At 42.4% G+C, this 12,440-nt stretch overlaps 1 protein-coding gene across 17 annotated transcripts in view; it reads right to left on the reverse strand.

Annotated features, from left to right (window-relative positions):
- Positions 1 to 3,055: 3,055 nt before the first annotated feature.
- Positions 3,056 to 12,440, reverse strand: part of itpr1b (inositol 1,4,5-trisphosphate receptor, type 1b) — a 109,132-nt gene continuing 99,747 nt past the window's right edge. For all 17 annotated transcript variants that reach the window (XM_031567207.2, XM_031567217.2, XM_031567203.2 and 14 more), the window contains 2 exons: positions 7,247 to 7,408; positions 3,056 to 4,468 (listed from right to left, as the gene is read on the reverse strand). In XM_031567207.2, coding sequence (XP_031423067.1) covers positions 4,382 to 4,468; positions 7,247 to 7,408 — 249 coding nt within the window. In that variant the 3' untranslated portion in view covers positions 3,056 to 4,381. The remainder of the gene's footprint in view (positions 4,469 to 7,246; positions 7,409 to 12,440) is intronic.

Raw genomic sequence — 12,440 nt, forward strand, 5'->3', positions numbered from 1 at the left:
TGTCTCGTGTAGCACCATGCTCTCCACCGAGTACTGGCACATAAAACGACCCCGAGTACAATGTTATTATCTCGTGTCGCACAGTGATTGTCAACAAATTACCAGCATATAAAAACACAGACGGCTGAACGTGCAAATGTATTATAGTAGGAACGGAAAATAGGGCATTTTTTTAATCCAGGAAATAACAAAGAAATAAAGGGCAGACTATGCAGCTCAGAAAATATATTAAATATAACTTTTTAGGCAACATACTGTGAAGGACAACACAATACATTGTTTCCATATCATATTCACAATCCTTATTCAACTAATAATATTTACTTGCTCAATGTTTTGTGATAATCCTTCATTAAACGTTAAGGCTAGATATCGAGGTGTGAGTGACAGGAAAGTGCTTAATATTTATATGAATTATCGATTGTTATTGATTCAGGCACTAACTTGTTTTGGTTAGGCTACTGTTTGAAAGCTACAGGTAAATGCATTGAGGAGAATGGAACGGGAAATACGTCGCCTGAAAAACACTGGCTAGGATAAATGTTTCCTCAGCCCGATTTGTGCTGTAGGTTATTTATGAACGCAGTGAATGTGGGCTTCTCGGAACAAGCTTAATATTTTGTCACACTCAAATATTTTATAATTAAAAAAATATAATGCAAATATATACCATCGCATCCAGTTTGCAACAACAAGGACATATATTTTGCAACACAATTTTACAACTTTTAAATCAGATAAAGAGAAACTGTAAAATATATTCTAGAACAATCGAATAGTTACAAGCGTCTAACAGCTCATAATAGATGGAGCTAAGACTATTGTTGTACCAGTGAAAAGAGCGCATTATAATGTTGTTTACAGTGGGATGCACGAGTGGGATGAGAGCAGTGAACACTCTTGTTATCTCACACTCTGCTCATTTGCCTCCACACGTGCACCTGCTTACGGGCCTGGCGTGGCGGCACGGTGTGTTGTTGCAGGCTGGCGGCTGCACTGGCAAGTCACGTTGAGCTCCTCATGGCAAGCTGGGCGGCGGAGGGACCGGATCCCTGCCACTGACGTCAGCCATTTATTATAGAGCTGAGCGCTCCCAGCCGGTCAGCTAGGGAAAGCCGAGCGATCCACTATTTATCAAGGACAGCAAATTTTGCAGGCTCCTCCAAATATTGTCTGTTTAGTCTGTGTGAGGTCTGCCACTAAATTCAACTGCTGTGTCTGATTATCAAGTAGAGAACAAAATACGTGTTTTAGAAATACAACTAGACCTACTCAAGGTTATACTTCTGCAAATACAATAAAATACACCTCAAGATTACACATCTGAAAATATATCTCAGATATTTAGAGGACTTGGACTAGGCCACTATGAACTTCCTATGGGCCATTTTTATTTCCACTGTCAACAACGGCAACATTTTCTTGTTCAATAGGTAAAGCTTTGTCAACGGAAACCCCCGTGATCAGTTTCAGTATTACTAATTGATTGGAATCAAACCAGTTTTATAGACGCATTGCAATGTGCAGCTACAGGATACGGTCTAAAAATGCATTAGATAGAACCAAATGTTTAACACTCGTTGGTTTTCAGCAAGTTCCAATATTATCAACAGTGATAATAATTCTGAAGCCCTCATCTCCAGTATGCCAGAACACTGCAGAAGACAAGTTAAATAAGCACAATATGCACTTAAAGCACATTGAAAAACATTTAACATGCATTATATCAATTTATGGAGGGTACAAATAGTGGATAAATGCTGTAGCATGTTCATATATTGAAAATATTGTTATTATGACTATTATTCTTATTGTTACATATCATGAATTATGATCTTTTATGATCTGTCCCTTATTCAAATGTGCCACTATAGGAGAACATGTGTTTTCAGCTGACCTTCTTTGGTAAAAGACTGTAATGCAACAAAGCACATGTTACACGACCCATTTCAGACAGGTTGTGTTATGAGGCATCACCTAAATAGAAATGTAATTTAGATGTTAGTATTATTCTGAAAAATACTACAAGGTTTAAAATGAATCATCTAAATTGTATTGGCTTAGCATTTAGAATCAACACCATTATGTATATTAATGCTGTTTTGAATACCATAGGATATATACAATATATCAGCCTGTGTTGAGGTAAGCAGCCAAATTGATTTCCTCTTTTTCCAACATTTGAGAATGGCAAAGTCAAACTTTCCTTCCCCTACTTTGGTTCAGCCGCATTTTATTTGTTTCAGTGTTACGAAACCAAGAGGTTTCAGTCTGTATTCAGGACACACTAGGGGATTTCAGAAAGAGAAACAGATCCTACTGAAGTCTAGCTCTTTCTGCAGCTGTCACTCTTAAAGTCGAGACGAGCTTCATGCTAATAACTAAAGACGGCAAATCTATTCAAAACTCTAAAGTACCACAAGCCCTCTCTGCTATACATCATGAAAAATGCTTACTCTCAAATCCAGTGCACAGACGAGGCAGTTTCCGCAGTGGGGAGAATAGAACAGCATAAATACATATTGAGAGGTCAAACAGAGTGCACTTCCATGAAGTCACTAGCTTTGACATAGCATTTACCTTTTTTGGCATGCTTTTATTCGTTCCCTTCCTGTTTGATGATGAACAAGTCACATTTCTTCTTTTTTAACTCGTGTGAGGGATTCTGCAGCAGCACTGACACTATTGTGACACAACTATTTAGATGTAATTAATCAGCATGTGCTTGCTAATTAAACAGTATTAACACACATAGTCTGGCAAGAGTTGTTCATAAAGTTCCATGAATTCAACAAACTGTACATAAAGAATCATACGAAGCAAAGGCAGTGGTGTGTTCAAATATTCTTTTAAGGTTTAATCTAAAATGAGGGCAACTTTTTAACAGCTCATTATTTTTATATGTATATATATATTTATTTCTACCCACTATCTGTGCTTCCACTACATGTAATCCAGAACTTTTCAAATGGGGGGACACAGTGCTATGCATGTCTCATAGTTTATGATCAGGCAGCTCCTCTCAATGTTCAATGAGTCAAAAGTACAGATTGGACAAGTTGAATTAGACATTTTATTAAATAGGTCTACATTAAATGTACAGGTTTGATTTTTATCTCTAAAATTACTGTTCTTTATTTACTTAGTAACACTGCTGTGAAAGTCTATGGTGCCCCTTTGAAACTGTGTATCTATACAATAGCAAAAGGCTTTGCAGACATATATACTGTACATGTTTAAAAAGAAAAGAAAAGAAAATAGGCCTCAAGAGAATGGAAAAAGTACACAAAATTAAAAAAAAACAAAAAACAAAAAAAACATGAGTATCCTAAGCAGTGAGTCAGTACTCAGACTTGTTAGAGGCACAGAGTAAATTAGAATGTATTAGAATGCGTAAAGCTAGCACAAACATCACTGACTTAAGTTTTATTACCTAGAAGCAGATAACCTAAAACCACTGAGTTCCCAACTACATACAATAAGTCATGAAGCTAGAGGTCACGTATAGAACATCGTTTGATTTGAAAGGAAAAAAAAACAAAGGGGACCCTATTTTGTGACTGAAATGTATCAATCTATCGAGTGCCCCTATAAATTTAGACTGTGAAATAAATAAATTAAATAAAACCATAGCAGAATCAAACATTCTATGTCACACACCCCAAACTGATCTGATCTAAATCAGAAAGCATCCTAGGAAGTTCACCAGCAAACAAGACAGTGACTTTCACTTTTCCTGACACATTCGATTCAAGTTAAAGAAGAATGTTGACAAACTCCCAACTTAAAGATGCCCTTTACAGATCAAAATGGTTGCATATTAAAGTGTTGATATTGCACAAAATACAAAAATAATAGACATAGAATACTGCTTGCTATTCATTTTTTTTTTAAATACAAAAAAGAGAGATGCCTGTCAAACATGTTCCCAAGCAGCATCGAGGACATTGCACTATATCCCTCATAGTTGTACACTGTGCAGTTACAGGCCTGCTAAGTGTTTCAAGTTCACTCTGTAAAGGCCATGGCATGAGATTTCACTTGGATATCTCTACATAGAAAACGACAACAAAACAAAATAAAACAAGCATTTGGCACCAATCCTGGGTGGACCTTGGTAGATCATATCTGATCTCTGTAATTGGACATAGTGTCTGGGTGTTACTGCGGTCATTTATTGGTGGCCTATTGTGTGGGAGAAAAAAAGAAACAAACATATGCTGAATATGGCTATTAGAGACTCGGGTGCAATGAGTGGCAGGCTGCACACTGGTGTGCACTGTAGCTGAGATGAAGGCGCGTGAAGGAGGGTGAAGGCGACTCTTGTTCCCTTTCAGGCGGCTGGGGTGGTGCAGGCGGGCGGGCGGGCGGGCGGGCGGCTTCACGCCGGCTGCTGGGGGTTGACGTTCATGTGCTGCGGGTGGCCCAGGAGCCCGATCCTCTGCTTCTGCTTCCGCTGCTCCGTCATCTGAGAGGGAGGGAAGGAGGGAGATGCAGTTGGTCATGTTCTCTCAATCTCTAACAGATCTGTCTCTAACAGATGTGCATATATGCACATAGCTATGTATATATAACCTATATATATATATATATGCCTGCACACTCGCACACATGCTCATAAACTTCACTTAAACATAAAACACACACACACACACACACACACACACAGAGAGTTTCCAGTGCCACAGCCTAACCTGGCTTCCGATGTAAACCTCTGCTACTTGTCGGTGCCCTTTCCATTTAGACACACATAAAAAAAAGCAAAAACAAATCTGGACCTGCAAGACTGCGATATGACGTGAGCAAGTTGCATTCATGTATTCAAGCGAATTTTAACCGAGTCCAGAAAGTCCCTTCCTCCTCCGATACTCAAACCACAGCACACTGACACACACACACACACACAACAACCCCCAGAACCTGAAACCTCAAAAACAGAAATTTCATTTTCAGGTGTGTGTGTGTGTGTGTGTGTGTGTGTGTGTGTGTGTGTGTGTGTGTGACATTCACGCTGAGCAAGAGTGAGAGTTTTTTTTTTTTTTTTTGTACAGGAAATGGTGCACTTTTACACCGAGATCAGGGATTGCCCGTTGCCATGCTAAATGGGACGAAAATAACAAAAGTGCATCCTACTCCAGGCTAAGTCTTCTCGAGGAGAGCGATGGCAAGAGAGGGATTAGACTATGACAAAGCATGCAAAGCATGTGCAGAGAATCAGACATAGAAAGAAAGAGCTGATTATTACTTAAGTGCCATAGGGTAGAACACGAGGCGAGGTCAGCGCCAGAAAGTGTCTCTTTATTTGGGACCACAGAAAGCAATTAAGTGTGGAATGATGTGACAGAGGGACACGGCTTGTTTAGGGGATGCAATTATGAGGAGATTAGCTGCTTTTCCCCTCTTCTTTTTCAAACACCAAGGAGGTATGTTCAGTAAAACATACTGTATTGAAAGAGGAGAGTGAAGAACAGTATCTCAATCCAAAAAAAAATCAAAAAAAATGTTCATCTCAGTAGATGTCAAAGGCTCTTTTATTTCAGAACAGAGAAAAATTGACAACTGAAAACAAATGTCAAGTTAACTACACTTGGATGAGCTTTACTGTCTGGGTATTGCTTTCTCTTAAGGTTTTGGCAGGATTTAACTTACTTAATATGATGCTGGAAACCTTTGAAACTATTTTAATTGGAGGGCTTCTTTAATGTTAATGCTAGGAATAATGTAATTTACTGGTTTAAGTATAGTATTCAAGCTTTACAAAATCCAAATTGCCAAAGCAGATAATTAACTTTTAGATTTGTACTTGATTTCTGCTGAAATTAAGTGATTATATTAGGTAAATGTGTGGCATGAGTATTCCTGCACATTTAGAAATGAAAGGCTTAGATAGTACTGGAGAAAAGATCATTCAATCTGCATTCTACTCAAAAAAGCTATATATAAGGCAGACCTTTAAAAGCGTCGGTTTTATAGACCTGGTACTAATTTGAATGTGTTAAAGTGTCTCATCTCAATATTGCTCTTCATATGTGACACGGTATAGTTAACTATAAGTTATATGTTATAATACCCTATACAAAGTAATATAGGGCATAGTAACATTTCTCCTTAAGTTCACTATTTGTTTATGGGTGACAATTATGAAGCCATCATTTCTGAAAATGAGAGGCAGACTTGAAGCTAAACTGGACCATCAGCCCAACACGATGCAGGAGATGAATCCTGTTGGGCTGGTGGGCTGGTCCTCGGAGGGGGGAAAGTGAAAGGAGGCGGTTAGTGTCCCCTCTTCACCTTGCCTTGGCCCAAAAATGACCACTTCCCCCTGTCTGTGTCAAGCGTCTGCACAGACGCCGCTTCCTCATAGACACTTCTGCTTCGGTCGCATCCCTCACATGTTCCTCTACTGAAGCCCATACTGGAGGAGCCACTTCCACATCCACTGATGCCCCACTTACTGTAATTACTATCAGAACTACTGTAGAGCTCAACCTTTTGGAACGGGACTACATATTTTTGTATTGTTTTTTTGTGGGGGGGGGGGGGGGGGGGGGGGGGGGGGGGGGGGGGGGGGGGGGGGGTGGGTGTGATGCACCTCATGCAGGTCATGGTTGCTTCGGTGGCATTTAAAGCGGTGCGTTCACATAAACAGCAGATCTGCCCACTTCAGAGAATCCGGTCTAGACTGCAATGGCAGGTTGATTCAAAGCGAAACGACACACTGCTGAGCTCTGACGCAGTGGAGAGCCACGGTTCGCACCACACAGGCGGGAGCAGGGTTCAGCTCGCAGATATTATATGACTCAGTGCCCTTTGCTCTAATTGGCCCACCTTGAAAGAAAAGGGACCTTTTCATCACCAACCAGAATGAAAACAAACCAACCAACAAACAAAAGAAATTCCCCTGAAAGGTCCAGAGATGAGTGTAAAAGAGAATTATTAGCTTGGCTCAGTACCTGCTGCAAAACACAAGATGCTCTGAAAAGCCATTTGTCAGGTTTGCTTTCATATAAACTACTTCTCTTTTTCCCTGGTGGCATATCAGTTGGTAAGTGCCATGCATACCCACAATTACCAAGAATTTTGTGTACGCCCATAATCACAGGAACTAAGAGTGAGAATTCAAAACAACCTCTATAGTCAGCTGTAGAACAAGGTGACTTTTTTGGAGATGCAGCCTGATTTCACATGCTTCGGTGATGTGGTTGCCATTGGTAACACTGATACAGCTGTCCCTACTGTGGCCCACCTGCTCCTTGAGTTCGGTCAGCTGGCCCGAGAGGTTGCACACCAGCTTCATGGTGGACTCCAGCTTCTCCTGCAGGTTCCGGATCTCGTTCTGCTCGCCCTCGCCGTCCATGCTCACCAGAGACATGGCGCGCATCCGCGGGAACCAGTCCAGGTTGTGCTCCTGCGGAACATCAAATGCATTAGTTAAGGCTGTCGTTAAACTTTTGTTCGTCCAGGTCGATGTTCGTCCAACATTACTTTCTCATGACCCAGTGAGCTCAGTCACTTTTGGTTGACCTCGGTAGGTCGCCAGGCACAGGCGTGTCACTGGACCACTTGGCAACAGACACACTGACTTCTGTATGCTCCTGCCAAAAAATTCCTCTTTGTTCACCCACGACTGTGTAGGCACTGAGATCACAGAAACTCCCAAAGTAATATAATTACTTACAAAGGAAGTTCAACCGCAGTCACATGATTGTTTTTAACCGTTTAACGGCGTACAGAAAAAAAAAAGAAAAAAAAAAAAGAGGTGGGAAAAAACCCAGTCCAGTCCAGATGAACTTTAATTCACTAAGATGGGGGAATTTCACCAACAAACTCTCCCAAAACCACTTTCACAGAATTCACTTAACTCGGTCTGATGGAGCGTGGTGGAAAACAATTTCATCACTCTTTCCACACTGATGCCGACTTCTGTAGAACTTCAGAGCAGCTACAGCACCATCAGATTGTCGCTGTTGAAAGACTGCTGGTCTCTAACAGAACGGAGTTGCTAAGAGCTCACCAGTTTAATATGTCTATTTTATCAAATTAGCTGTACAAAATCTTAAAACTGTCGACTCAATAGTTTTTCTGGTAAAGATTGTTTGAACCCACATATGTTAAATAGTAACTACAGTATATATGGTCAAAATCTGCAGAAGAAATACCTAAGAAATTCATTTATATATACTGATGAATGCATGCTCATTCATGAAACATGAACTGTTCTACTTCATTTAATAGCTATATAAATTCAAGAAGTTGAAATTTAGTGGAGATCATTTGAAGGATCTTTTTTATATCCAGCATAAATTTCAGCTAAATACACTAAGATTTTGGCCATTGGTGAGGTTCAAAATATGCGGCGTGAACAGGTGAGATGATCTAAGTGCTGAAATTGTTATTGATACTCTTTGCATTGTACACCACGTTCATTTCCTGAAACGCAAACAAACTCTTTGGCCAATCAAGGAGCTCCATTTTTTTTCGACATGATACAAAATTGTCCAATCCCTGGGAAGAATTTGAGGTTGCTGCCAATGTGTAAATGCTTTACTGTTTGTATACCTCTAAAAAGCCCTGCCATTGGCTAAAATCTTATTCTCTTCAAATTCTGAGTGAATATTCATGAGGAGCTCTTGAAGGGGTAAATGAGACCAGATTTAGGAAAACCAAAACTTTTGCTCTGACAAAACAGTCCCTTGACAGATGCATACAAATGTTTTGGCCTACAAAGGTATATTTATAGGTCATTTTACAGTATATTATTTAACGCACTCAAGATTTTGCACAGCTACATTTAGACAGAACTTTAACAGAACTTTCTCAGGAACATCCATGACGTGACCAGCACGGCTCTAGTTGAGTTGGCATTGAATGACCCAAAAAGTAACGCCCAAGGCCACATGTCCCTCACTTAATGGCCTTTCAACTAGTCTAGCAACATCTGAGAACCAGGCTACCTGAAGGTTTCAAGCCGTCAGACGTGAAGTGCTTTCAGGAAGTTTGAAATCTAACAGGCCTTTAGACAACTGGCACAGGGTTAATCCAACACTTGTATGGGGCAACTAGGAAATAAAGATATTTCAGCAAGAGCGTGGAGGCCTTGGTTAGTCCTCTATAGCCCAGGGATCTGTTTGCTCACGTTAGGCAAACTCTAGCCGGAGCGACGTGTCTGACTTTGTGAAATAGGGTCAGCTGACCTCAGGCCTGTGAACGTGTGAATGGTCTCTTCCTCAGACAACTTTTGCTTTGTCAAGGTGAAAGAGAGAGAGAGAGAGAGAAAGAGAGAGAGAGAGGGGGGGGGGGGGATCAAGGTGGACTTCTAATATGGGCGACAAATATTTGCAGAGCCCAATGCCGTGGTTTTTTGCGGGGGAGGAGAACGTGATGGTCCCTTCAAAGCACACAGTCGCTGTGAGACGCCTGCCTGAGAGCGGGATAGCAGCCAAAGGGCATCCAGCAGCATTCTTTCAGCCGACTTCCTCCGTCTTCGCTGACCTACCACATACCAGTCATATTGTGCAGTGTCTCAGCCTGCCTTGCAACAAGTTCAGGCCAAAAGGAACTGGGATAGTCTCCAGATTCGCTTAACACAAACACTCACAGAAGGAAAAAAAAAAAAAAGTCAGTGTAACCAAAATGAATGATTGTCTTTTTAAGAGAAGCATCCACGGATGTGTATACACACATGTGAGATGATGGGGTATTACAGACAGGTAGGCACACGGGTAAAAACACTCATGCACACAAACAAACACACACACACACACACACATATACATTGTGAACTATACTGTGATATCAAAGATGTCCTGTGAGGTCATTAGAGCACAGCTGTGAGCACTGAAAAAGTCCCATTGGTTTCTCTGTTGTTTTTAATGTGCGTGTGCGTGTGTGTGTGTGTGTGTGTGTTTTCATCCTAGATCTGGGGACGACAGCCTGGCCCCAAACCCAGACCTACGCACAGGGGAATCACGCGGCCTGTGATGCGTTGCTCACACTCATTCTGAGAAAGAGGAGAAGAGTGCTGAGTGCATGCTCCACTTCCTGCACGCACACACACACGCACACACACACAGACACCCACACACGCACACGCACACACACGCACACACACACACACACACATACACTCTCTCTCTCTCTCTCTGAGTGGGTTTGTATTTACCTCTTCCTTCTACATCATAGACATGGCCACAGGTGCCTCACTGCCAATATGATCAGCCTTCCATGCTGAGTGAGGTCCAACACTAACTACACCTACACAAAAGAAAACTGGATCCTCATTCCAGTGGCTCCGTAATTCTGATACTTCACAGACTTCAAGAAGGCAAGGCATACCTCCAGATTTATTTAACCCCACTGGATCAACACAATCAAGCAGTGTGGAACAATACAAAACAGAAACCAGGGGTTGGGATACGATACAGCCTGCATTTGCATCAGTATTGTATGTTGAAATTGGGTGCTTCTTTCTTACAATCTGTGAAAAGGGGAAACTCCATATCAGCGGTGGTCATCTGTGGTGACCCAACGTTTTCTTGTGAGTTTTGGAGGTTCAACACCAGAGATGACGTCTATTAATCTTACATTGCACAAATAAGCTCATTTCTGAATAAAAAGAAAAAGAAACCAACAAAATATTTACAACCCACGTCAAACTCAAAACCATATTGAGTCACAGGCCTTTGAACCTGGTGCGAGACAGATGGAACGCCTGTGTCAGGAGTAGGAGGCGTCAAAGTTCACACGGACCCTAGACCTTGGCCTTTACGCTGCCACGAACCTTCGGTGAGACCCCCCCTATCCCCATTCGCACCCTCCCCCACCCCACCCCCCCATGAAATGTTTACGAGTGACAACAGTGCCGGTAAGTCTGTGGACCAACTAGCCACATCAAATTCACCGGCTTCAATGGAAATGACGGAAGAGTGGCTTTCAGCTCTGCTACCGCAAAGGCCTGACACACGTAGGTGCAGGATGTGCTGTGGTTTCAGCTACAAATGTAAAAAAGTCAAAAAGAAAAGAGCGATGGAGACAGAAGCAATACCATGCCTGCACAGCCTACGTAGCGGGCGGCTCAGCGCGCTACGTTCTCGGACTGAGCGCCTTAGGAGGTCCTTTGTCCCAGCTGTCATAAAACTCTAACTATATGACTACACTGTTTTGCACTATACATCCTATTTACACTGTACATAACTGTATTGTATTGTATTGTCTGTTTGTATTGTACCGTATTGTCTGTACATATTGTCTGTAATTATTGTAAATATGAGAGCTGCAAGATACCAGAATTTCCCCACGGGATTAATAAAGTATTTATCTATCTATCTATCTATCTAGCCATCTGCCCAAACGCCATGATTTGTGTTATGCTGACGTACAGCAAGATAAAGGGGTAAAATATATTGGTTTTACAATATTTTACCACAATTACAATTACAACTGTGAATCCACACATGTGCATGATTCAATGGACCTAATGCATGTCTTGTATGTGTTTTAATAGTTTGCTTCTAGCTCACAGATAGCAGCGATGGGCCTGCACATTGGGCTCTTCACAGCCACAGCGGTGTGGAGTACCCTGGAGAGCAGAGCACCAGTCTGACTCAACAAGTGGCAGAATTAAAAACGCCCACCTCGTGTCCGTTCACCCCCAGCTTGCTGTCATTGACGTCAGTCACTGTTATAGCCGCCTGGCTTGGCAAAGTGTGTGTCCCTCCCCCCCCCCGTTCACAGATCACTGCTGTGCCACTGAGGGCTCCATTAACAGCACAGGCCGTGCATCTGACACATACATGACAGCGGGGAGGAGTAGGGAAGAGGTGGAGAACCAGGACAGAAATCCATCAACAAAAACAATAACACTACAGCAAGTTTTGCTGAGAGAGGGCCTGCTGTCCCATCAGCGACAGAGTGAAAGCACTGAGTCTTGTGCAGATAGCTTATGTCCTCTCAAGCGTCGGACTCTCGTGTCTTGAACACTTAAGACACCCAAAAAGGGATGGAGTGGGGTCACCACCTCAGACGACCCATATGCTCAAAGCACAGAGCTGGGACCGGGGGTGGGGGTCAGGGTGAGGGTTGTCGGACACCCCTCCTATGCTCTGTTGCCCTCCAGAACTGGCAGACAGGCTTGGTTGGTTTGGTGCAGCCAGGGGGCCTTGGGATGTCAGTGGCGTATAATCCTCAATCAGGTGACTGCTCACAAGACTGCAGGGCGCCCTCTCAGACAAAAGCTGGGGGTCGTGAGGGGGGGGGGGGGGGGGGGGGGGGGCAGGGGTTGAACCATGCCAGAGGCATTTTGGAGATTCTGAGATCAGACAGCCCACCATGCTTAAAAAAAAAAACCAAAAAGACTTGTCTGAAGACTGGCCAGGGGCTTTCCTGCTGCTGGCACTTTCCGCCCATTACATTACTAGAAAATGCAGCAATGTTTTATAAGA

The sequence above is a fragment of the Clupea harengus genome, chromosome 5 (genome assembly GCF_900700415.2).
Source record: "Clupea harengus chromosome 5, Ch_v2.0.2, whole genome shotgun sequence".
Lineage (NCBI taxonomy): Eukaryota > Metazoa > Chordata > Actinopteri > Clupeiformes > Clupeidae > Clupea > Clupea harengus.